Source organism: Eulemur rufifrons, chromosome 13 (genome assembly GCF_041146395.1).
Source record: "Eulemur rufifrons isolate Redbay chromosome 13, OSU_ERuf_1, whole genome shotgun sequence".
In the NCBI taxonomy this organism is placed as follows: domain Eukaryota; kingdom Metazoa; phylum Chordata; class Mammalia; order Primates; family Lemuridae; genus Eulemur; species Eulemur rufifrons.
The window spans coordinates 10,100,131-10,127,316 of record NC_090995.1 but is presented as its reverse complement, the minus strand read 5'-3'; the positions used below and the strand labels follow the sequence as shown (position 1 = coordinate 10,127,316).

Sequence of the window (27,186 nt, the reverse complement as noted above, 5' to 3'; positions counted from 1 at the left end):
AGCTTCTGCTGGTAGGATGTGAACCCAGGTCTGCGTCATTCTGAAGCCCATGTATTATGTTACCTTCACTTTGCTGTTGGTATCTTGGTCATAACATGATGTGATTTCTTTTTATGCCATTTTTTTCTTCTCTTAAAAGTTAAATAGCCAAGTATTCATTTCATTGGACATCAGAGTAAGGCAGTCATTAATATTGAGTACTGCCTCATCTTGGAATAATAAATCTAGAAGCTGAAATGGAACTAGAGAGTCATTAAAAAGTATAATTTAATAATTAATTTTGATTTTAAAAAGTCTGGGAGATGACACACTTATGGCTTGATAAGGAATTTTTTTTTTAAACAATAACAATTGTTAAGTTCCTTGCTGGATTATGAGAAACTTAAGGGCCTAACTCTTCTTTCTAAACCTAGCGTATAGCACAGGGCCTGGCATAAACTTGTCACTCAGTAAATATCAGTGGATGAATATATGAGCGTGTGAAAATGTAGTGGCACTGAAAATAGAAAATAAACAAGATTTTGTTTTGGCGATGTTCCCAAAAGCAAAAGGAAGCCTTGGTATCCTCCTGTCATTTGTAAATTTTCTTTTCTCTAAGGCATTTTACTCACATGTGGAAAACATGTGTTTAAGAAATATACCAATTTAAGAAACTCAAGTGTTTTGTAGGTTAATTTGAAACCACAAAATTTTTTATTTTTTTTTTTCCTTCGGAGCTGAGGTGTTTCTCTGTCACCGTGGCTGGAGTGCGGTGGCGTGATCATAGCTCACTGCAGCCTCAAACTACTGGGCTCAGGTGATCTTCCCGCCCAGTCTGCCAAGTAGCACCACCATGCAGGCTAATTCTTCTTGTATTTTGTAGAGATGGGATCTTGCTATGTTGCCCAGGCTGGTCTTGAACTCCTAGCCCCAGGCGATCCTCCCATCGCAGCCTCCCAAAGTGCTGTGACTACAGGCCTGAGCTACCGCGCTTAGCCTGAAATCACAAATGTTTACAGTTGAATTATAATCTGACTTATGTGTTCCTAAATTTGTGCTTGGATATTTGCCAAAATGGTTTTATAACATAAGTGGGCCAATGGCAATTTGTTATGTAAACGCTGTGGTTTTAGGAACCTTCATTGTAATGTGGGAGCACAGAGGAGAGCACCCAGGAGTGTTCCGGTTAGAGGAAGTTGGCGCTGTGTCTTACAGGGTGCTTTGGAGTTAGCCAGGTAGAGGGCAGAGAGGGTGTGGGCAGTGATGAGTGGCACAGCGGGGCACAGTTCTGGGAGCATCATTCAGATTTTGTTCTAAGAGACGCCATTTAAGGAGAATGCAGTGTGCGCTGGGGTGGTAGAGGGAAGAGGCGTGGAGATATAAAATAGCATGGTGTGTTAGAAACGAAGCAATTTGGAGCCTGGCGTGGTGGCGCACACCTGTAGTCCCAGCTACTCAGGAGGCCAAGGTGGGAGGATTACTTGAGCCAAGGAGTTTGAGTCCAGCTTGGGAAACATACGAGACTTTGTCTCTTTCAAACAAAACAAAACAAAACAAAACAAAACAATTTGGTGGTGTGAGAGGTCAGCATGGACACAGGGTGATGGGAGATAAAGCAGGGAACAGGAAACGAGGTCCCCAGACCGCAAGCCTCTCCCGAAGGGGCCAGGGCCGACTGCACGCAGATTCGGAATTATCTGTTAGGCATATGTTACCGTTTCGAATAATGTTCTTTTTCGTTTCAGGTCAGTGGCCTGACAGAGTTAGAATGAAAAATAGAAATGAGGTCAGGATTAGCTTGGCAGTCAGGGAGGGGGCAGAGGTAGAGTTAGCCTGGAGGATACCATTTTATATATTTATTTTTAATGGAAGTAGAAATAGTCCTAGGCAGAGAGCCCAGAGAGAAGGTTTCTTCTCGCACATAAGAAAAGGGATAGGAAACCGCTCTGAAGCATATTTTAGAAAAGTAGAAAAGGGATCAAGGAGAAACTTCAATTATTGAAAACTATGCTGTTGGAATCTTTTTGACAGATCGCTTTAAATATCATATTGTTAAGCAGATCTTCTCTGGAGGAGACCAAACTTTTGTACTTTGCTCCAAACATGAGGTAAAATTTTCTTTTTGACTACTGCTTTGGGGGTAGAATAACGGTGAACCGATTTTTATTTTAATCGATAACTATAGCAATGTTACTCTTTGTTTCTACCAGTTTTCTCTTGTTAAATAAACAAAGTAAATCCTGAATTATTTAACTCCATTTTGCTCCCATGAAGTGCCGGTAATTTTCCTGGTATTATAATCATAGAGGTCTAACTTAAAATTTAAAATGGTTTATTTATATTCACATTTGTTCTTAAAGAAATTTAAGGCAGACTTAGGGAGTTTGTGCTTACTTTGGCATTATTTGACTTTTCATTTCTTTGCCTCCCTGTTAAGTAGCAACAAATGCTAGGTATTTGAGAACTTAGTGGGATTCTTTGTTTGATGTGATTGAATATATGATATTAATATATGAGAAAGAGAGATCACAGTTTTCAGATTTGTTTTGTTACTTATCATCTGTTTATGACGGCACACCCGAATTTCCCTCCTGTGGTCGCTCGCTTGTGTCACTGTAGTGCCTGAGCCAGGAACAGCAACATTGCAGAATCCTTGCAGAATCTTTCCAGTTTAAGGCGGAGTGTAGGTCCAGGTGTCTGTGACAGGGCTTGAATTCACGCCCCTCTTCCTGGTTGGGGGAATTCAGTCTGGAAAAAAAAAAAAACTCCGCAGATTTCTGTTCAACCCTCCACTCCTTCCCCTGTTCTGCACTTTCTCTCCTCTCGTCTTCCTCTTCCCACCCTCCGGCTAGTATTCCACAGGCGTTTCGGGAGGACCAGCTGCGTACGGAGCTTTGATCCTTCCCCGCCTGGGGGAGCAGGGATGATACAGGAGTCATAACGGGTTGGGGAGAAAATGAGCCGCGGTGGAAACAGGGGCCCTGTCTGTCCTGGAGACTCTCCCCGTTAGTCTGGGGCTTTGTCCTCTTCACACACACAGAGTTCTTGTCTGCTGGACACTGTCATTCTGTGGTTCTGGCGGCAGAGATACTGGTGAAGGCTGAGGCCACAGGTGGGACAGCTGGCAGCGCCGGTGAGCCACCTTCAGGCCAGGCGCCTGGGGTGATCGGGAACTGCTGCTTGAGACCCGTTCAGACCCAGCTTCAGAGCGTCCGAGGGATCCTAAGGGATGCTGAGGTTATTCTTTGTTTCTTCAAGATGCCAATACAGCAAAATATGAAAAGCACTGAATCTCTGCAGGATAATAGCTTTTAGTCCGCAAGTAGTGGGGATTTTAGTATTCATTTCCTTGAGAAATCGACTTGAATAATATCATCTAATTATGTTGAATTTCCTGTGAAATTCAACATAAAATTTAGTTTCCTTCCTTTTATAAATATGGTACCTGATATATGTACCTGAATTTTAAATTTATTATATTTAATGCAGTTGGACCTGGACAACAACTCATTGATGAAGGAAATGAAGTAGCGTAGCATCCGAAAGACTAGGGCCAGTTAAAGCTTAAACAACTGGTAAGAGAGAGAAGCATGAAACATGTAAGAAAAAGGAACTGAAAATGGGCTATTACTTAGGAAGGTGTTGCTCTTTCTTTTTGAAACTGAAACCTGTACACATTCACTTAAACTACAGAGACTGATCAAATCATGTGCCTACTCTGTTACCTGGTCTCTTACAGAACCAAGAGGAAGCCCCTGGGTAGTCACAGCCTTCTTTTCCGTAAAACGCTGACTCGTTCATTCATGCCAGGCCTTGAGGTGGAAGAGGGCTGGGAGGAGTTTAATTCCGATACTCCTTTGCTACATTTGATTCTAGGTCCTGGGAATTTAGTGCATGTAAACCAAAGCCTCTCCTTTTCCTTTCATTTTGTTCCTTGGATAGGATTGAAGAGGGAATGTGGTTGGGATTGTTAGCGTGTGTGTGTGTGTGTGTGTGTGTGTGTGTGTGTATCTGTATCTGTCTGTCTCAAAGTCTAAGTGACATAATCCTCTTTTTCGTAGAACAGTGAGTGATTCTTAACCTTGGCTGCCCACCGGAATCCCGTGGGAGCTTTAAAAAAAAAATACTGATGCCTTCAAGATTCTCATTTAATTGGTCTGCAGTGTGACTTGGCCATCAGGGTTTTTGAAAGCTCCCTTGGTGATCTAAAGTCCAGCCCAAGTTGAGAAACACTGACCTAAAGCGGTTTTCTCTTTCTGGCCTGTGTATATTGAAAGTGTGGAAAAAAGATTTTTTTTCTTGGTTCGTTAAGTGGTTCTGAGGTTGTACTTGAGCCAAGGTACGTGTGGTTTATTGGACATGCCATGAAGAATGAGAAAATAGTTCCAAGTCCAGGGGTGGGGAACCTTTTCATGTTGGAGGGCTGCATTAATTTACTGTAATCAAATAAGGCCACATTGAAGAAACTTCCATTATATATATTATACTTAAAAATGTACCTAATTTTGTAAATATCTAACTACTATGTACTTAATAATTTCAAAAAATGAAAACTATTTTTTAATTTTAAAGTTAACCTTTTAACGACTTGGCTGTGTCTGCTTTTTGCTGGAAAGCATTTGAGTATCTGGTTGCAGCAGGGAGGTCCACAGTTCCAGTTCATCCTCTAGAATGGGCATCAGTCATTTTGACCTTAAGGGTATCTTGATTTGGATTAGGTGGGAGAATGTAGATTCGCAGCAATAAGTGGTTGAAAAGCAAGAAAGCATTTTGGGGGCATGTTGCTGAGAGTGTTGGGTATTCTGCATTTTCCCATATTTCAATTGGATCTTTCTTAGCATAGAACAATGACTTGAAAATGTCATGTACTGAGAGCTCAATCAATTCCATCGGTAGTTCTTTAGGTGCCTTGGTGATATCAAGTAGGTGAGGCCAAAATGCTAATTTGGGTGTGATGTCATGATTCTCACAGTCAGTGAACCTTTCATTGTATTCTCCAGTTAATAGGTCTGTAACAGCTGCACATTCTTCAAATGATTCGCATATATCATCTTGCTCATCAGTGACCTTTGCTATCTGAGGAAAATGTTCATCTGAAATTTTTTTTCGAAGAAGTATTTTGAAAAAAGATAGCCTTTTTAGAAATGCTTGGATTTTTTTTGCCATATGTCATATATAGAATTAGTTTTACCTTGCAAAGAAATACTCAAGTCATTTTGATTTGCTGTGGTATCACACAGAAATGCTGCATTCCCGTGGAAATCTTCGTTCAATAATTCACATTGCTGATTCTGTCTTTCATAAAATTTAACTATCTGTTCTCGCATAGATGAAATTTTGGCCAACAACGGAGATAGCCCATGCACTTTAGAATAACGTGGCAAATCCACACCGAATACCTCATTGTGCAACTTTAGCATGTTACAAAACTGACAATGCTGTTGCATTTGCATGAATATAGTTAACAATACTTATAACTTGTAAAGTGCCACTCAAAATAGTAGCTTTAGCACAGAGATCTTGCTGTTGCAAGATACAACGAAAAGAAATGAGAGCATCTGGATTTGTTAATACTTTTTTTTTAATCTGTGCAGTAAACCGTTCATGTTTTCCTGTCATTGAAGGTGCACCGTTTGTACATACACTCGCTAAATTTACCAAATTCAGTCCAACTTCATGACATTTATCTTGAAAGTTGTTGAAGATATCTAGTCTCCGTGTTCCGTTGGCAAGAGTGCCCAAAGCGAGTAACTCTTCATAGCTAAGAAAATCACCTGTTATGACCCAAATGAAGTATAAAACCTACGCTGAGTCAGTAGTATCAGTCGATTCATCCAAAGTGATTGAATAATACATATTTTCCTTTTGAAGTATTGCTGTTAAGTTGAAGGCTAATTCATGCTGCCAGTCAGTTATGGTTCTCCTTGAAAGAGGCAGTTGTTTGTACTTTGAAATGTTATCGGGGTCTAAGCATCCTGCAGCTTCGACAGTGCATTCTTTCACGATTTCTGCATCACTGAATGGCTTCCCTTTTTTCCTGAGTACATAAGCTACTTTATAAGTTGCTTCAATGGCATTATTTCCAGGTCTTATTGCTGCTTGAAAAAACTGTCTTTGCTTTTGCTCTTAGTCTTTTAATTTCTGCAATACAACCTTTCGAGCCTCTCTTTCTAATTTAAAATATCTGTGGTCCTTATGAGTGTTATGATGCTGACGAGCATTGAAGTTCTCTTTAATGTTGATATCACAGTATCACAAAGCAAACAAATCATCTTATCTTTAGCAGAAATAAGCTACTATTGGAATTCCCAATCCTCATTAAAAAATCTGTTTTCTTCCTTCAGTGTTCCCTTAGTCTTTTTTGACATGGGCTGTTAAGCAGACAAAATTAAACAATACTGTCAGTTGTGCAACTGTTCACAAATTCCACTTCAGACAGAAACTCATTGCACTGGTACCAAAGCTGATAACAGACTGGCGCACTCGACCCCCATAAACTCTTCCCGACCAGCCTTGTGCGTTGTAGCGCCAGTCAGGCGGGGGAAGTTGGAACTAAATCATGAGCATATAGCTGCTGTCAAAATTTAGCCCTGATGGCATACTAATATTCTAATTGTGCGAGTCAATCTGGGAGGATTATTTGGCTGAAACTTATTTTCTCTTTTGGCATTTTTAAATATATTCATTTTAAAAATAAAACAAAAATATAAAAGACAGAACAAAAATGTATTAATAAAAATAAAAGGATTTGTTCTGTAAAATTTAGACTCCGTCACAAGGCCGCACTTAAGGACCTAGAAGGCCACATGTCCCCCGCCCCGTCCAAGTCTATATTTTATTGTAAGTTTGTGTTAGAATTGATGTTCAGCTGTCCCTTTGGGGGAAATAATTAAAATTTACATAACAACAATGGTTTTAAAAGGAAGGTGGAAAGAGAGGCAGTCTTTATGTGTGCTCAAGTGTCCGTTTTGGTTTATGAGTTTGCTCTATGTAATTCAAGATGATTTTTGTTCTCTCAGATGTCTGTGACCATTTTAGTAAGAAGAGTTATCAAGAACCAGATGATCAAAACTTTGTCAAGCGCCTCTTCCCCTGTGTAATGATATCATGACTTACAACCATGGGAAAGTAACCAGGACAACTTACTTTGAAAGTTGTGTTTTTATGTGTAGGTACCAAGGAGAAAAAAATGATCATCTTAGGAGTTTTGGATGAATGCTTTAACACTACTTTTTCCCTCTTTACCAGTGACAAGGATAGGAGCATAAAGCACCGTCAACTTTTTCTTAGTTCTCAATCAAGAACAGGGTTTGAGGAAAATAAGTTGAAAACATGCAGTTTTAGAAAATGAAAGTGCTTACGTTGTTTTTTTAAATCTTACCGAATATAGGATATACAGTGCTGGGTGGCATTTGGAATTTTCAAGGCCACGATTGACGTCCTTTTTCCCATTTTTATTATAAGTTACTGCCTATATACGTGGAGCAAAAAATTAAGAGGCATTAAGCTTTCATGGGTTATTTGTAATATAGATGATAACCAAAATGTGACTCTTTTTTAGTACGCTTTGTAGAGGTTTGGTGAACAGTTATAGCAAATGGCTAATACCTTTAAAAACCTTGATGTTACGGTGTTTCAAAGGAAAGGGGAGAGAAGTCTGGGAAAGTGTTGAGTTGGTTTCTCTGGGAGACAGACTCTGGGACTCCAAGTCTTTCGCGAGGCAGTGCTCTCTGAAGAACATCTCTTTGCGGGGAATGAGGCAGGACTGTGCTGAGGGAGAAGTTCAAATGCAATTCAGTTGTAACAGAGGCCTCAGCCGATACCATGGGGAGCTTTGAAGTTGGGATGTCCCTTCAGCCGGTCCTGAGTGGAGGCAAGGGGCTTGGGGCTGTGTACCTACCCCCCTGGACCTGCCATGGGATAAGGGGAAGCAACAGCCGAGGGTGAGGGCGGGAGAGCAGCCCAGCTGTGAGTTGTCGAGCGACATTCATTCCCAGCAGCTGGGGGAAGCCAGCGTCTCCCTTCTGAAGTGCCGGAGGGGGTCTAGGCGTTGCTCCCCAGCGTTTAGTTCCTATGTGAAACACAAAATGGAGACTACGTGGGGGGAAGGAGAGGAGAAAAGATCCATGCTACATAATTTCTCTTTCTTACTGTTATATTTAATTCTCCAGAATTCATCTCCTGCTGTTGACTTCAGGACTATGAACCAAGCACATTATACCAGTTTAATAAATGATGAAACCATAGCAGTTTGGAGACAAAAACTCTCAGAGCACAACAACGCGAATACAATCAAGTATGTGGGGTTGCTTGTCTTCGTTTATTTTTTCCAAAGTAGTTGGAACTTTCTAGCCGAGTGATTTACCTTGCTTGTATTGATACGGTGAATGTAAATGGAGTTTTACATTTTGGGAAATCGTAGGGTTTTTTGCAACTATTTCAGGGTTGATCGTCTCAGCCCCAAATAACAGAAGGGATCGTTCCCCAGTTCTCACACAGCCTGTTCCTCACCCTGTCTTGTGCAGTGTGAGGTCTTAACGATTCTGACTGACGACGAAGGCCTGAGTTGGCCTTTCTGCTAAGAGAGCCTCGTGTTACTGTTGTGTAACCCCAGTGGGTTTCTTCATATGCGCGTTCCAGGGCATCCTGAATCCAGGGCAGCTGCTACCCGATCAGAATAATTTCTAACATTTTCTCATTCTAAGTGATTGACTGAGATGGTAATTCAGATTCATGTAGAGAAAGAAGATGCAGTAAATAAGATTGAGACCTTTTATCAAGTTTATTCTTAAGGGAGAATTTTGCACATTTTTACACGTTTTCATTGGCTTTCCTCGGCATTCCACTTTTTTATGCAGAGTTTAATTCTTGGGAATGAATAAATCCAACCCTATGCACTAAGCGTGATCATTCCCAGAAATCTACGTAATGGTTCCTGCTGTATGACATAGATGGTAATGGGGCAGATGGCCAGGACCCTAAATGTTGAGGCACTTCAGGTGGTAAGTTTTTGAGCCAGGGACCATCAGGAATGCCCTAGAGCAGCTCCGTGCCAGTCCTTGGAATCCCTCTGGCCTTAGGTGGCTGTGCCAAGGGGGGTGCGGGCTGGGAGGGGAGCAGGAGAAGGGGGAACAGGGCTGGCTTCGGGGCCGGCAGTGGGAAGCGTAGACACTTTACCTTTGTTTTCCTATTTATAAAATGAAGAGATGGAAGAAATGGTCTCTTAAAGATCTTTCCTGACCCAAATTCTATAATTAACAGAAGTTACTGCAATCCCCTCCCCAGCCTTACTTTGATTTTATTCCTTCCCTTTTCCTTATATTAAATTAGAGGGTCCCTGACATGGAATTTTATTAGTACTTTGGATCCTCAGAAACTAGCTATTTTCCCAGAGTCTGTGTGACCTAGGTAATAGGAATGAACACTCATTTCATGTATTTTTAGATTCTTTCTCAGGTGACAAAATAGAAGGAAGTGGTTGTTCAGTTATTAATTTGCTAAGATCATTTCTGTGTTTGGGAAATAATAGCTCAGCATGTCTTTTTTGGTTTTATTCTGTGTTTATGTTTGGACGTCAGGTGGGGATTATCTTTGATGATTGGTAGTAGAAGAATGTTCAAGAACATTAATAGGAGCAAAAGTTTTTCTTTAAGGAGCTTTGATACTCTTCTTTAACATGGAAATTTAAGTTCTTGTTCATTTTGAGATGTGTCATACTGTATTTCTAAGGCAAATGTATGTTTTCCAAAGCTTCATCTGGGTAAGAAAGAGCTGCTATTAATGAGATCGTAGAACAGATGACTAATCTATTGCTGATGCTTAAATAACCATTTACTTGTAATTATTAAAGGCTTCCTTTTCTTTATTTTTTTTGAGCAGTGGTGTTGTACAGATATTATCTTCTGCAGCCTGTTGGAATGGAAGTTTTCTTGAAAAAAAGTAAGTGACTTAGAGTCTTAAAAAAACCCCACCTATGTGCCTGTAGCCTCAGCAACTCAGGAGGCTGAGGCAGGAAGATCACTTGAGTCCAGGAGTTCAAGGCTGTAGTGTGCTGTGCTTGTGTCTGTGAATAGCCGCTGCACTCCAGCCTGGGCAATATAGCAAGACCTTGTCTCTTAACAAAAAAAAAAATTCTAAAAAGAAAAAAAAAAACCCCACATGTGATGCAAATACTCAGCAAAGGCTGTGAAAGACTTCTATTCTTTTTGCTGGTGGTGGTTGGCTTTAATTCAGTGGATAAGCTGATGCTTTGTGCAAAAATTGGAATGCCTAATGGTGATGAATGAGAAGACATCAGGAAGGGCAATGCCGATTCATGCCTGGTTGGCAGAGGAGCAGATTACCAAAGAGAGAGACTATATCTCAGAAAGAACTGGTGTAATCAGAAGTAAGATTTTCAGAGTATTCCAAAATGTTATACCCCTCAGGTGTATAGCCTTTGTTCTTAAATTCCTAATCCTTGAAATAATTGTCTCGGTTTCTTTGATTTACTTTCCTATAGTTTCTTCTATTCTCAAAAGGAGTGAACTTAGGGGAAAGTTCCAAGGAGGCTCCAGGAGCTCCTTGGATTCATGTCCAGCCCAGCTCACCAGGAAATTATAATTTGAGTCTGAACTCCCAGGTGGTAAACAGAATGTTTCTTTGCTTGACCTTCTACAGATATCTCCCCCCAGGAACTTAATGCTTCAGAAAGGTCTTGTCATGGGTTTGGATCTTTGGTAATCTCAAGTCCTGATCATTTCTCAGCTTTTTCTGCCAGTGACCAGGCTAATGAGATCTCAAGATGAATTTAGGACAAGAAGAGTATCCCAGCTCCATAAAAGAGAGAGAGAGAGAGAAAATTCACCTTTCCTCTGCCTTCTTACGGGCCCTCTGCTGATTGGATGGTGCCCACGTACACTGGATGAGGGCAGATCTTCCTTAGTCTATGATTCAAATGCCAGTCCCTTCCAGAAAACCCTCCAAGGTATACCCAGAAATAGTGCTTTACCAGCTATTTGTGTATTTCTTAACCCAGTCAGGTTGATACCTAAAATTAACTATCACATTCTCCTTCAAAAATGGGTCCCTAATCGGGTTGCAAGAGGTCACTTCAGAAACTCTCTTAAGTTACAGTTAGAGATTACAAAGTCATTTATTTGTATCATTGAAGGAAGCAGGAATGAGCTCACGTAATTCATTTTATATTTAGTAATTAGCTTTTTCCTCCAGGGAAGGTAAATGGATTCACTGATTAGCTGATGTTGGTCTTCTAGAATATTGGTTGTCAACCGGAGTGATTTTGCTCCCCAGAGGACATTTTGGCAATGTCTGGTGCCATTTCTGGTTGTGACAGTGGGGGAGGGGGTACTACTGGCATCTGGAGGGTTGAGGCCAGGGATGCTGCTGAACATCCTGCAGTCCCATCTGCCCAGCAAAGAATTATCTGACCCAAAAGTCAGTAGTACCAAGGTTGAGAAACCCTGTTCTGGAAGTATTGCTTTTAAGAAGGTTGGAAATGGTTTTTGGCCAGACTTGTTGGGTTGTTTATGCCTCATACCATGGAGTCCATAGAGTTGTGGGTAAAGCTGCTGTTGCCTTTTTTTTTTTTTTTTTCCCATCTGTGCTATTTCAGGTCTACTCCTCCAGCCTTACCCAAGAGGCATCACAGGAAACTAATCAAAATGAAGACCAGTTTTACAAAACAATGAATACATATAGATAAAGCATTATTTTTTTCTTAACAGCATAGCAACAAGTACCTCTAAGCATATGGAAGGTTGCATATGGAAGACCACAATTCATTTCTCTGTTTTGGGCAGGTTTATTTTTAGAACAACAACAACGAAGAACCCAACAAACAAAGTATAAGCAACTCCTCTTCATTTGACCATTTTGGGTTCCAGCACATATAATTATGATTTTTTTTTAAATGTTAGAAACTCTACTTGTGTTTTCATAAATGGTAACATTGCTGTGAGAGGGTGCTAAAACTATCTGAATGTGCCCATTACGCATAAACACAAGCCTGTTTTGTAAATAGGTAGCTCTTTTGTAAATTAATAGATGTGGACACATTTTTGGAGGTTCAAGAAGGGGAATTTAAAAGAGATGTTCTCTAAGTCTGTAGAAGGCTAAGACTTTATTTAAGGTCAGAAAAATGGTTTAGTTCCTAGTAAGTTAAAAACAGCAATGAAATTAGTCCTTGGATGAAGGTAATTGTATCCCTTGTGTTAACTAAGAGCGATATTAACTTTGTATTTGTTATAGATCTGATTTTTTATTTTAAATACTGTAAAAAGGCTTTGAACAAGGAGGTTCTACTTGCCATTTGTTGATGAGTGGGACAGTTTGCACAGGGAATGTTTTTTGCTCCTACATCTAGCTCAGTGCCACAATGAACAGAGAAAAAGGCAAAAAACACAAGACTAAATCAGGTAAACAACACTCTGCTTATAAACTTCAGGATAGCCTCAACTTGAAATGATAATCTTTGTACTTTGACTTGAAGGGAAAAAAGGTGAAAATTTAAAATCATCTTGAAAAGGAGGATTCCAGTGAGGTTATTCTGTCGGGCTTCCCCAAAGTGTAGTATTTTTGTGTATCTTGTCTGCCGGGTCAAATTTAAATCTGATCAATAAGGAGGAACTATCTTGTTTAAGTGTTTACAATTCCTGTCAGGATGTTTGCTTTGTTGTTCTTTTATTACATACTTTTTTGGTTTTATTTGTTTAGAATTGACGAACATTTTAAAACAAGTCCCAAAATCCCTGGGATTGACCTGAACTCAACTAGAGTGTTATTTGAGAAGTTAATGAACTCTCAGCACTCCATGATTCTAGAACAGGTATGTTCCTTACATTTACAAAGTGCATTTTTTTAAAATGTATTTTTGCACTGAATAATTTCAAAAGAAAAAGAGAGTAAGATGGAAAAGTGAAAGTCCTGTACACATCTTAACTGTGTAAAATACTCACTTTGGGAATTTAACCTACCTTTTGCTTTTTTTTTTTTTTTTTTGGCTTAATACTTCCTAAGAAGAAGCCCCTCTGGAATATAAGGTTTGCGTTCGCAGGGATCTGTGGCCTTTCTTCTCACTGATGTGTTCTAAGAATCTAGGCCCTGGTCCTCTGTGCCTAGGGAATCAGTGAGAGCTGAGAGTCTGTCAAAGGCCTTTTGAATTTAGAGATAAGTTAACTAGAGCTCAGGTATGTTTGAATTTCTCATTACTCTTTTCTCTCATGCAGATCCTAAACAGCTTCGAGAGTTGCCTGATTCCCCAGTTGTCAAGTTCACCGCCGGATGTGGAAGCAATGAGAATCTATTTAATACTACCCGAGTTTCCCCTGCTCCAGGATTCCAAGTATTACATCACGTTGACTATTCCCTTGGCTATGGCCATCCTGCGGCTGGACACAAACCCCAGCAAAGTATTAGGTGAATTAGCTAAACTCAGTACCAGTAGTTTTGTGCTTATTTATTTTGTTGGTGTGACCACCGGCTCTCAGTGGATTGAGATCCAAGAATCTGTTGCCATTTAATGGCCTTAACATTTAAACCTTTCTTCCTTTGCTGTTAATGTCTAGCTAATCATACTTGTAATCTGAGCAAACGGAATCATTGTTTAGATTATTTGGAATGATTCATGCCAGATGAATCTTGATTTTGTAATATTCACAAAGTTAGATTATTTAACGTTATGCTATTTTTTTGGTCCCATATTTGCTTACAGTTAATAGTGCCTCAAAATTTAGTGTCCATCTGTCTGTCTTTCTCCTACCCCTAATTTAGTGAGTGGGAGTGAAACAAACAGTTTTGGTGATAACACAGGTTTCCAAAAAAGGCAAGGAAGAAAATGACCTAGTGGAGACTTACCGAATGTTTGTTTTGTTTTTCTTTTTTAGGACAGTTGAGCCCACACTGATTTTTGCAGGCTCCGGACACTTTGCTGAGATAAGAACCTTCCGTTCCTCAGTGAATTGGAGAGTGTCTCATGGGAATAGCACCTGGGATGTTTTTGTTAATCAAGTGCAGAAAGTCTATCACCTGGCTTTTTACATTTCCCAACCCCCCATCCCTGGTAAATTTTTTTAGGTGTTCGTTGCAACTCAGTAACTTCTGTGTTCCAGATGAACTGGGACGTTACTCGAGTGTGGTCTCCCCGTGAGTCAGGAGATGTGAGATCCTGAGGGTGGAATACTGGCCTTCCCATACTGCTTCCACCTTCGCAGAAATAAAAACAGAAATAGTCATGAAAGCGCTAGTGATATGTTGGTACTTAAACTTTTTTAAGATCAAAAGCCTCTGGGGCGCATTTTCTCAGGTGTCCTAGTAGGCGTGAGATTGTGACATGGCGGCCTCTGAAGAAATGTGACCTGACGTTTAAGTTTGGGAGTTTTGTTAATTTTTATTTTTCCAGGTTGGACAACACAAAGAGATCAGAATTATTCAATTTCAAACTTAATTTATTTTTAACCTCTAATGAGCAGAATTTAAAAGAACACTTCAAAGTAGAGAGAACACGATAGGTCCCGCCACACAGATTCAATAAAGTTGTCACTGTTGTGCCCTTTTGTTTTATCTTCTCTTCTCCACCCACCACCTTTTCGTTTTTTGCTGGAGTATTTTAAAGAAAATTCCAGACGTATTAGTATTATTTCATTCTTTAAATATTTCAGTATGGCTAAGTTCATTTCTGACAAAGTAGAAGCCAATGGTATAATCTTCTTGTCTGGTTGTGAGAAAGCATTGTTTGGCGAAAAACAAAAACAGTCGTTTTTCAACTAATTATGCCTCTCTACGGGAAGGGAATAGTTGCCCTGCTGGTGCGACTTCTAGAGCCTGTCAACTTCTGCATCCCTGCTGCAGGGTTTAAGTGGTGGCTGAAAGGGCTAGGACATGTGAACGCTTTTTGGACTAATGCAGTGGACATCACTCCTGCCCAAAATACGGCGTATCTTGTCCACATACAGCCTTGGAATGGAACTTTTAGGTTAGCCTTTAGAATGAGTCTTTGAAAAAAATAAAATCAAGCTTTACAAAAAAAAAAAAAAAAAAAGCTCCAGGGATTCTTGTACAGCTGCTGCTCTGTCCAGAGATGTTTTAATGGATTCCTTTTAAAGTCAGTTTCGGTAAAATGTATCTCAGAATAATCTTTATCTTCTAGACAGAGCAGTTTTTAGCTAGTTGGCAGAAGACATAAATACTTGCTTAAGATTACATGTTGAAATATGTTTTTTCTTTCTTTCTAAAGATAACTGGTGGTCTCAGGTATGCCCGAAATATTTCATGAAGCTAGTAAACCTCTATAAAGGTGCAGTCCTGTATCTACTGAGGGGAAGAAAGACATTCTTAATTCCTGTACTGTTTAACAATTATATTACAGCAGCTCTCAAGCTCTTGGAGAAGTTATATAAGGTGAGCATAGGCGGAGCCAGTGGGGAGAGGGGTGAATCGATGGTAGGGGCAGAGTCCTGTTGAGATGTCCTCCGGGAAGCCATTTGTTAGTTGTCCTTATTTTGTTTTTCATCAGGTAAATCTGAAAGTGAAGCATGTGGAATATGATACATTTTACATTCCTGAGATTTCCAGTCTGGTGGACATCCAGGAAGACTACCTCATGTGGTTCTTGCATCAAGCAGGGATGGTAAGAATTCCTGTAAAACATCTCTTAAAATTTAGTCCTTTTTCAGAGTGTAAGTCGGGACGAGCAAAGCACATCTGAGCCCCGCGATTTGTCTTTGACTTTGATGTTAGTATCCCGCCTGTTTTTCATCCAGCTGGCTTTTGCATTCTTGAAACTTTGAAGTGCTTTAAGTGACGATAAATGTTATAAAAAGTAATAAACAGGTAGTCACCCAGAATGTGATAAATGTTATCAGTTGCCAACATTTTAAAAAAGGTATCGAAAGAAGTCAATTCATAGAAAAACAGAAAGTTAGAATAGTGGTTGCTAGGGGCTGGCGGCAAGAGGAAATGGAGAGCTGTTATTTAGTGAGTCCAGAGTTTCAGTTTAGCAAGATGAAAAAGTTCTGGAGCTCTGTTGTACAGCAATGTGAATATGCTTAACACTGCTGAACTATACACTTAAAAATGATTAAGATGATAACTTTTATGTTGTTTTTTTTTTACCGCAATATTAAAAAATCAAGACACATAAAAATATGAATTTTTAGCTTTTCTTGAAATTTAGAAAATCTGGCAACACAACCTTTCTTCCCATATGGCACCAGTTGGCTGGAGTTCAGTAGTGGCTGTTTAGATGAGGCGTGTGTGTGGCACACTCCCCACTGCAGCTTATCCCTGACGTTGAGGAAAGGATTATTTGGTAATTGTTGTCTTCTGATAGCTAACCTACTTCTGTCAGCATATGGGACCCTTTGGGCACCTCTGATTTAGGATTGTGTGTCAGACAGCTCTCACTGTGTGTTAGACATGCTATTCCCAGGACTACGATTCCTGCCGGCTACCCCTGGTGCGGTAGGAACTGCTCAGTTTGAGTGGAGACTGGCTTGGGATATCTGGAAGGCTCTTCAGGATCTCCCATCTGTATGTGTAAATGGGAATTAGGGTAAAAACCAGGAGGGCAGTTTGGTTATTGTATTTAAGAAGCCACATGCAACAGGTACATCTGAGGTGAGTCTTTTCCAGTTGAGCAGATTTATCACCAACATTAGGACGAGGTATTTTCCCTGTAGGGTTTTTGGAGGTCAGCGGTGGTCTCCAAAAGCAAGGCATTGAAATAGACTTATTTAACTAAACAAACAAGGTGGTTTTCTTTGTCAAATAAGAGATGATCAGTGCTAGGCACAATGTTGTGTTTTTGCTCTTGGAATTTTAAAAAATTGACATAATGTTGCATTTTAAAATAAAATTTTACGATTACCCTGAGAAAACAAAACACTTTTCAATAAAAATAAATTAGAGGGTTCTAAATGGGATGACATGGGAAATTTAACATGGGGGCTAGCAGTGAACTCTGCTTTCACCTTCAAATTTAGAAATTGTAAAAAATAAGCTTCTCTGTTTTATCGATTGTGAATAGTTTATTCACTGAATAATAAAATGTTAAGAGATGAGATAAGCCTTATGAGCTGTTTAGGCCAGCTGCTTTGTTTCTGGGTGAAGAGGAGGAGGCCTGAGAAGTTAAACGATTTTCCCACCAATTCTACTAACAATAAAAGTCAATTCTTCTTCTAATTTATTCTTTCTGTGACTGTATGCTGAATAAAATAAATCTAAGAAACTAATTCTTTTTGACCCTGAAAAAGAAGATATTTGTGTTAAAATGTAGATTATCATGACTGCAGTCTCCGAATGGAGGTACCTAAGTGAGCAACTTTTACAATATTTCGTAGTTCCTTTCTCTTGACCTTTTATAAGCAAATATCAGATCTTGAATAATAGATGCTCATTTCTTCAGTAATTAAGGTAGTTATTACAGAAATCCAGAAGATTAGATGAAATTAGTGTGTGATCTGTTGGGATTATTGTGGGATTTTTTCTAGGATACAAAGTGACATTTGAGTTTCTTGATATCTTGGAGTTTAACTTAAAATACTGAAGCCATTTCATATATGTTTTTGTGTAAACCACTTTAAAATAATAATGAACAATAAGTGGATTTTTTGTGTTAACTTTTTTAGCTTACTGCCAGCTGAGGCTGAAGAGCATGTTGTTGATAGCATATGCCGTAGTCAGAAAGTCTTGGTTCCGGTCTCACCTCTGATCTACTGTCTGTGGCCTTGGCGAAGTTCCTTGATTCCCATAGGCCTAATATGCTCATTTGTGAATGAGAATTATAACAGTATTGTGAGACTAATTGCATGGGAGAAAGCGTGGAAAGGCCCTTGTGTAGCAGAGTGCTTAGCATATAATAAGCGCTCAGTAACCAGACATTACTAAGCCCTTCTGGAGCACCTGATGTATGTCACCTACCCTGCTGGTCTCTGGGAGTGGAGACATGCGTGGAATGTGGTGTCTGCCTTTGCGGAGTGTTGAGTTCAGTGCAGAGGCCGCAGCGAAAAATAAATTACAAAGGTTGTGTGCAGAAGGAACATCCGAAAGCGTTTTCTGCTCATCTAAAAGAAGAGGCAGTGGTAGTTTGTTTATTTCAGTTAATGACCTGCCGTCATCTATGCCTGAGAACCGAGTAGCACACAGAGTGAGCAGCTTTTTAGGCTCCCGTAGAGGGCAGCACAAGCGAGGAAATCGGTGACAAAGCACAAATCCTTGGAAAATAAACGCTAGAGAAAGCTCGGCATCCCGCTGTGTGCAGTTAGGCAGACGCAGCACCAGAGGGCAGCGTATTTTCTGCAGGTCCCGGGACTGTGGGCCTGGGAGCCCAGGCAGCCTGAGGCAGGGGAAGCCGTGATTCCTCCCAGCTCTGCAGGGTCTGCAGGGCCTCCTGCTCCACTCACAGCCCCATTTAGGACATGCGGATTTGGCATTTAAAAAAAAAGATATTCTTAATTCTTCAGTCCTGCACCATTTACTTATTCATTGCTTCCGTTTCATATACTTTAAAAAATGAACTTAGGTCACTACAATCCCATTTCAGTCAGGGAAACTGGAAATACGGTCCGCCAGCACTTTGACAGTTCTAAGTTTGTGAGATTCATTTTGGGGGACGGGATAGCCCAGAGCAGGCAGGGGTGATCGTGTATCCTTCTAGGTTGTGGGCAGCAGGAGGGACACAAAACCATTCAGATTTATTTCACACAGTACAGAAATGCCCCGGCGTGATCGCAATGTCTAAAATATCCAGCATTTAGAAAATAAAACTCAGTGAAAGGAAATTATGTTGCACATAAAAAAACTCAGACTTACAAAGAAACGTATAGACATGTAAACAGACCTTCGCAAATATTTGTAGTTTCTTTTGACTGAATGCCCTTCCCTTCTTGGCCTGCCGTAGAGCTGGCGCCTTGGTTCTGGAAGGCTTTAGAATCTTCCCACCTGCCTTGGTGGCTCTCCTGGGACCATCTCTAGACCCCCAGCTCTGGGCGGCATCTCTCTGGCCTTGACTCTGGCTCCTAACTGAGGCAATTTTGGATTTCTTCTTCCCCTAATTTAGCTCCTCCCCCTCTCCTGTAGAGAGATCAGCCTGCTTCCCAAACTGGGTTCTTTCCCCTCTGGGCCGTGGGGAAGGGTCAGGTGAGGGGCGCTGGGAGGGACCAGGAGGGTGGAAGGTGGGTGTTTAAGCAGTGCAGGGGGGCTTGTGGTGGGCGTTGCAGGGAGGGAAATGGTGAGAGAGAGCTGAGGAACACAGACAAAGTTGCTGACTGATGTCAGAAATAATTACGTGACACCAACTGAAGCACTCGAGTACCTGCTGAAATCTGAGTGTGCCGGGACTCTGTGATGCCACAGCTGTTTTGTAGTCTGTTGTCACTTCCCCTCTGTCACTTTCACACTTGACGGTAGTCAAGACTTTATCTTGCTTTTGCACCTCCAAGATCTTTCTTTTCCCTTGAGAATAAGCAATAATGCTTAAGGTAAACGAATCTCTTCTGAGAAGATTAGAAAATCCTGAATACTGGCACCTGTTTGAAAGCCCACTTCCCCAGGATGCTCCTAGTACCTGGACTGTGAGATAACTTAACTTTTGCACAGTCCTGTCTCGAGGTGTGTGGGGTTTTTTGTTTTGTTTTATTTGTTTTTAGTAATTTTGATTGCTAAATTCAGAATAATTTAGATATGTAGGCACGCGGGTGAGTCAAACCGGCCTGGATCGTATATGCATGGTTCCATACCTGCTCTCACTGGACTGGGACTGTCGCTTCAATCCGTGTTTCTCAGTCTAGAGAAATGTTCCACGATTCTAAAGGAACCTAGTGCTAAAGGATTCACAGGGCGGATTCTAATTAAAATTGCTTCAAAATGATTTCATGTAAATATGCACAGGCACAAAAGGAGGTGTACGTTTCTTATTCGTATAGTACTTAATTATAAAATCAGAGCAAATTTACAAATGAAGTACAAGCAAAACTATAACATCAACAACATGCAGATTATCCTCGCTGCTTTGATGTGATGAGCAGGCACCGTGCGTACTTGCGCGGTGGATGAGGACCGCCTGCTGCCGGGCGGGGGCCGCAGTTCCACCGCCTGCCTGGCTGGCGTGACTCAGCTCCCTTTCCTCCTTTCAGCTGCCATTAAATGTTAATCGCGCAGCAAGCCAGGACTGCCTTGGCCTTTTCTTTGGTGCAAATGCGGCATTTACATGCCAAGCCTGCTTTTCTCTTTGCTCATTACCCCTTGGACAGTTAACTATTTACATGACCCCAATGCAGGCGTTATAAACAAGTGTAAATGAATGTGGTAACTCTATGTGTTTCTGTTAATTTTGTTGAGGATATTATTTAAAAAAAATGTATAGAGCATTCTCAGATCTCTTAGAATAAATCGATGGTTTTCGGTGAGAAATATTGCTACAGATCAACATGACCTATATGGTTGATTGTTTTGTTTCTGTTAAGTTAATAGTAATGGTAAGTTAATGTTAATGTTTGTTACATAACTTAACAAAAGCTTTCAGAAGAGATGCCTCTTTTTTTTTTTCCCCTGATAAGTGAAACTGTAACATCCCTTTTAGATATACTTCATTGTGGTTGTATTTACTGTTACTCCCCTCTGAAGTTGAGGCACAGACCGATCAGCAGATTGTAGGAATGCCTTCTGTGGGCCAGCCGCTGGTCTAAGTATACCGTCCAAAGTGCTGTCTGGAAGCACTCGGAATTCTTCCCAAATACCTGGTCTCTCCAAGTAGTAACAAACTGTGTGTGTGCGCGTGCACTTGTATGTGAGTGAAGACGCAGCGTCATTTAACACGTCAGATGTAACTTGCATTATCCATTTTACCCAACAAAATTAACCTCTGAAGTCAAGGTTGTAAAGCTCCTGTTTTGGAATTAGATTTCTTGTGAAAAGAATTCTATTAATGCTGTGAATTACGGAGAGTTCGTGACATGGCCTTTAAAGGTCCTTTAAGAATTTTTTTTATGTTGTCTTTGTTCTTTTTTCCTCAGTCTGTGTCTATGCAAACATCTGTTATAGTCCATCAAAATTTCGCCATTCAGATGATGTTAGTCCCATGACACATAGATATGCTACCTGTGTTAGTATTTACCTTTTACCTTTTGGGGAGTTGAAATGCAGGTTTTACAATCAAAGTAAGAGACTTTTTATTTTTCTTTACACAGAAGGCTAGACCATCTATAATACAGGTAAATGATCCTTTTTGAATTTGCTTATATATTTTCCTAGCAGTATTCTCTGTGGAGTACTAAACTACTGCCCATAACGTGTTTTCTTCTAGGATACTGTAACCCTTTGCTCCTACCCTTTCATCTTTGATGCCCAAGCCAAGACCAAAATGTTACAGACCGACGCCGAACTACAGATGCAGGTATCACGTTTTAAGAATTATTTCCTTACTGTGTATCCCTCGTCCTACACGTTCAGTTGTAGCTTTTCTTAGTAGGAGAAAACATTTGGGTGATATCCCATGATAACTCTCAGAACTATTCTAAATTTTCTCAATAATTTTTTATTGAATATAACACACATGTGTGAATGCACATTCGTATAGATCAGGGTTGACAACCATTTTCTGTAAAGGGACACTTAGTAAGTATTTTAGACTTGTGGTCCGTATGGTCCCTGTTGCCACTATTCAACTCTGTCATACCACAAAAGCAGTAATAGACAATACATACATGAATGAACATGGCAGTAGTCCAATAAAACTGTGTTTATGTACAGTGAAATTTGAATTTTATATGATTTTTACATATGACAAAATATTCTTCCTTTGATTTCTTCCAGCCATTTAAAAATGTAAAAAACCATTGTTAAACTCAAGAGCTGTGCAAAAACGGGCAGCAGGCTGAATTTGATATGTGGGGCCATGGTCTTTCTCTATGAAACAGAGAGAATTCAATGGAGCTTGTAGTTCTTTATTGAATAAAAACTTAAGTTATAGAGATTTATTTAATAATTATTTAAAATACACTTTTTATTATAAAGTATATCTGATTTTGATAAGCCGTGGAGACATTTGTGAATTAGGAATCTAAATCTGTCAATTCCTACTGTTGGTGGATATATAACTTCATTTATCTATTTCTCTCTCTTCCTCCCTCCCTCTCTCCATCCCTCTCTTTCAAAGTCTGTCTCTCTTCAGCTCTGTCTATATCTATCTATACGTATATGTCTGTTTTCATACTGATATATCCACAATACTGACAATTGAAAGGTTTTCCAGAGAAATGGATATTTTTTTAAAGAACAACCCTTTAACAAGTGGTTATTAGATTTCTTTTTCTGCCATTTTGAAAGCCGTGGTTTTTACCCTCTCTCTCGTGTTGCTTCCAGTATGGTGTTATTTTAGTCTTAGCTAGTCTAAGTCCCTTTCCTGGACCTGGTTGTGGATCATGTGATTCATAAACTGTTTCGGTTAATCTCTTTGAGTCCAGATCAGATAGACTTGTGTGCTGTGTAAACATAAGTGACTTAGAAAATCCGTGAAAGTTAAGAGGGGGGAAGAAAAGGACAAAGTGGAGATGAAGTCACCGTCCGCCCAGGTCCCAAGGCGCAGTTAGTGGCCTACTCCGCACACTCCCAAGTGTGCTCTGAGTAATCGTGTTCTCGGCTGTGCTGTTGCAGGTGGCAGTCAACGGAGCCAACCTGCAGAACGTCTTCATGCTTCTCACCCTGGAGCCTCTGCTGGCCAGAAGCCCCTTCCTGGTCCTTCACGTCCGCAGGAACAACCTTGTCGGAGATGCCCTCAGAGAGCTGAGCATTCATTCTGATATCGATCTGAAAAAGCCTCTCAAAGTGAGCTTCTCCAGTATATTCCTCTAAATACCTGTGTAGGTTTTTGTTCAACAGTTATCGATAAAGCAGCAAAGATCTTGCAATTGTGGAGTGCAGCCATTCATTATTTCTTTCATTCGTTTCATAAGAATTTAGTCACCTCCTGTCAAATCATGAGCCAGAACATCTCAACGTCTCATCAGATAAAAATGCCAGTGGATAATTTGAGGGATTATAGTGCTTTCTTTATCTGCTTCTGCTGTCTCTGGTGTACCCGCTACAGCCCTATCAAAAACAAGCAAACATCTGCAAAAACTAAAGCTTCAAGCTTCAAAGTTACAACTATTAAGCTATCATCTAGGAAGATTTTGGATATGCAAGATTTGAGAGAAAGAAGGTAAAACAAGGACATGGAAAGGTAGTAAAAATCATCTGGGAAACTATTGGCCTATTATGATTGGCACACTTAGCACCCTAAAATTATTAAATTAAGAAATTATCTCTTCCCACAGACCATATTTGTGTTACCACTTACTGTATTCCCAGGGCTTGGCACAATGCTTGGTACACAGAAGGTATTCTACAAATTGTGTAGTGAATTATTTGAAATTATTGAAAGTCATTCATCTTCCCTTCAGGTGACACTTTCATATCTATTTCCAATCCTGTTAGAAGCTCCAGTTTGAGAAACATAAATAATAGGCAAGAAACTGAACTGATCGTGTTATTGTCACCTTCTCCAAAATTTCCCATGAGTAGCATCCGTCACATCAGTCTCCCCGGTTGTTCTCATTAGAGCTTCTGGGTTATATTTTTGATACTGCTTTTCTTTTTGCGGACTGTTTTCAATCAGTAATTCAGATGAGGCAGTTTCTTGCTTTGCAGCACGTCTGGATAGAGTGTTCTGCAGGCATCTAGATGATCAAAGTCCTGGTTTCTGCCCCCACCTTTACTCTTGTTCTGCTCTAGGCAGCTGTGAACACAGCCACAGGTACCAGCTTTCTCAAATGCTGTTTTTCGCTTTGTGCCTGAGCCATTAGCTGTAAAGTGGAGGTAATCATAGTAATCTGTATGCATAGGGCTGTGCTGAAATTAAGTGCTGGCATATAGGCAACTCAGCGTCGTCTGTTGGTTTGCTGTAGTTGTTACTCTTGGCGATCATCATGGGTCCAGCATGCCCGCTGACAGCCCCTCACGCCGAGCCTGTGTCTCTGTGTGATTAGAATGCCCTCCTCCCTTCCACCTGCGTCAGTTACTTAAGACCTGTTGAGAGTGATTTCTTCCAAAAAGTGTTCTGTACTCAAGTTAATGATTGCCTTTCTCTATGTGCCAGAACATTTTCTTCTCATTTTATATTTGCACTTTGAATAAAATGTATTTTCTGATTGCTTGTTTTATATTTGCCTTCCTGCCCTTAAAGAGATGGTAGACTTTTTGTGGACATATGGTAAACTTCTGGCTTCCTTTGAAGCCCCTAGTAAAAATTGTATGTATCTCATTAAAAATGTATGCTACCAACAAAAATCAACAGATTCACCTTGTAGTTTTCATTCTATCATTGTATATTCTCTATGATGTCTGCTTTCCTTTGTCCTGAGTTTAAAAAAGAATCTGCTAAAAAAAAAAAAAAAAAAAAAAACTTGCTATAGATTTCCCTGAAGTTTAATTCTATTCCATTATTTTAAGGTAATCTTTGATGGTGAAGAAGCAGTGGATGCTGGCGGTGTTACAAAGGAATTCTTTCTTTTGCTGTTAAAAGAACTTTTGAATCCCATCTATGGAATGTTTACCTACTATCAAGATTCAAATCTCTTGTGGTTTTCAGATACAGTAAGTTAGTGGTGTCACAATTAAACATGTGGATTGAATTAAATTTACTTTTTGCTGTCAGACCAGTCCCCTGACATCTGACTTTGCAGAGGGAAGCATAACAAAGATAATAATTTAAAATATCTAAGTGATGTATCCAGTCTTCATTGATATTTATTGCCAAGACCTTATAGTGCATTTTGTCAGCCATCAGCCCTATTTCCATTTCTAACAGAGCAGGTCTGGGTCATCCACGAAGGGTAAAAAAGAGCACAGTGCGATAAAGAAATTGGCTTTATGAAATTGAAAATTCAGTAATCAAGTATGTCTTATTTTAACAGCAATGACAGTATGTGTATGAGTGCACACACACACATAGATGCGCACTCGTTATTTTTGAAAATTCAGTAGGAGAGCTAAGTATTAAAAGGCATTCTGATTTTAATCCGAGTATAATTTAGATTTTTTTCTATCGGCGTTTTCTCCCTAGAGCTGCGCTGTTCCAAAAGGTAGCCACTAGGGACATGTGGCTATTTAAATTTTATTTAGTTAAATAGTATGAAGGATTCATTTGCTCAGTTGTACTGGCCAATTTCCAGAGCTCAGTAGACCCAGGTAGCCATTGGCCACCGTAAGAGATGGCACAGAGTAGAATTTTTCCATCATGGCCAAAGGTTCTATTGGACAGCCCTGCTCTAGATGACTGTGGCTGTTCCCCGTGTCACTAGGTGAGCAGTAAATGCTTCACTCTTGTCTATACTGCATCTTTGGGGGAAATGAACTTTTGTCAGGGGTGTTGCTCTGCTGCAGAAGGTAACTAAATATTAATGAGACCTTTATTTTTTTATCTTGAAAATATCTTGAGGTAAATGGTAGCATGTTTTGAGGACCACAAACACTGCATTTCTTTTTAACACATTTGTGTGTGTCCTAAAAAGTGTTTTGTAGAGCACAACTGGTTTCACTTGATCGGCATAACCTGTGGCCTGGCTATCTATAATTCCACTGTGGTTGATCTGCACTTCCCACTGGCTCTCTACAAGAAGTTACTGAACGTGAAGCCTGGCTTGGAAGACTTGAAGGAGCTGTCACCCACGGAAGGAAGGTACAAAGCTAAAAGACAGGCAGTTGGTGTGGGTGGAACTGTTCTGGCTGTTTGGCGCCAGGATTAAAGGTGAAAAATACCGTATGTACAAGTTTGAGTTTATTGAATTGTATGGTTAGACTCCATTGCGTATGTTTGTCTTAAGAAGTAGCTACACAGCTGCCTGCTTGAAGCATTGCCTACGTCACTGTAAGGGCAGAGGGAAAAAAGGAAAAGATAGTAACTGCCCAGGAATACAAAATCATCTCTGATTTCCTATCCTGAACAAAAAAATAAGGACCTCAAAGCTTGTCATGGTCCAGAGATAACAGGGGGCGAGAGGATTGAAAAGGGGGACCTTTAAAACAGTTTATCAACGCGTAATTCACATGCCACACAAGCCATTCATTTAAATCAGTGGTCCCGCTAACTTTTTCCGCAGCAGGGACTGGTTTCTTGGAAGACAGTCCTGGAACGCCAGAACTGGGGCCCCCAGTTCCTAAGTTTCATGGTAGACAGTTTTCCCATCGACAAGAGGGGCAGGGCATGGCGGTGGAGCTCTGCGGCCCTGGTCCCTAACAGGCCACAGATTGGTACTGGTCCATGGTCAGGGGTTGGGGACTGCATGAAGTATACAATTCAGGGCATTCATAGAGTTGTATGACCATCATCACAGTCAAATTTAGAATATTTTCATTCCCCTGAAAAAGAACCTGGCACTCCTTTGTCGTTATCCCCAGTCTCTTCATCCCCCTGCCCGAGGCAGCCACTAATCTACTTTCTGCCCCTATAGATTTGCCTGTTCGGGATATTTTATATAAGTGGAATCATACAACATACGGTCCTTTGTGTTTGGCGTCTTTTACTCGGCATGTTTTCAAGGTTCATCCATGGTGTGGCACGTGTCAGCACGGCCATCCCTCGGTATCCGCAAGGGGTTGGTTCCAGGACCCCCCACAAAAGCCATCAGAGTCTCTGGCTGCTCAAGTCCCACAGTGGCCCTGCCAGAACCTGTGGACATGAAAAGTTGGCCTCCATATCCGTGGGTTTTGTGTCCCGCAAATACTGTGTTTCCTTTCTTTTTATAAAAATTTAAAATTTATTGATACATAGATATACATATTTTGGAGTACATGTGATAATTTAATACATTCATGTAATTTGTAAAGATGAAATCAGTATAATTGGGATATCCATAACCTTAAATATTTGTCTTTATATTAGAAACATTAGAGTTATTCTCTTCTAGCTATTTTGAAACATATGAAAGATTATTGTAAACTGTAGTCACTCTACTGATCTATCAAACAAACACTAGGTCTTATTTCTTCTATCAAACTCTGTATTTGTACCCATTCATCAACCTCCTCACAAATAACGGTATTTTCAATAGGTTTTTGGTTAAATCCGCAGATGTGGAACATGCGTATATGGAGTGCCAACTATATTTTATTTTTTCAATTTCCAAATAATACTCCATTATATGAATATGTCACATTTTGCTTATCCATTCATCA

General features: G+C 40.2%; 1 protein-coding gene across 9 annotated transcripts in view; it reads left to right on the top strand.

Annotated features, from left to right (window-relative positions):
* Window positions 1–27,186, top strand: part of HERC3 (HECT and RLD domain containing E3 ubiquitin protein ligase 3) — a 90,007-nt gene that overhangs the window by 47,813 nt on the left and 15,008 nt on the right. For 4 of the 9 annotated variants that reach the window (XM_069485352.1, XM_069485354.1, XM_069485353.1 and 1 more), the window contains 11 exons: window positions 2,011–2,087; window positions 8,151–8,275; window positions 9,859–9,918; window positions 12,694–12,805; window positions 13,206–13,395; window positions 15,212–15,375; window positions 15,491–15,604; window positions 21,278–21,367; window positions 22,627–22,797; window positions 24,463–24,606; window positions 25,524–25,690. In XM_069485352.1, the coding sequence (XP_069341453.1) occupies window positions 2,011–2,087; window positions 8,151–8,275; window positions 9,859–9,918; window positions 12,694–12,805; window positions 13,206–13,395; window positions 15,212–15,375; window positions 15,491–15,604; window positions 21,278–21,367; window positions 22,627–22,797; window positions 24,463–24,606; window positions 25,524–25,690 (1,414 nt within the window). Of the gene's footprint in view, window positions 1–2,010; window positions 2,088–8,150; window positions 8,276–9,858; window positions 9,919–12,693; window positions 12,806–13,205; window positions 13,396–15,211; window positions 15,376–15,490; window positions 15,605–21,161; window positions 21,186–21,277; window positions 21,368–22,626; window positions 22,798–24,462; window positions 24,607–25,523; window positions 25,691–27,186 lie in introns of all 9 variants that reach the window. The other 5 variants (XM_069485347.1, XM_069485348.1, XM_069485349.1 and 2 more) reach the window with 3 other exon arrangements.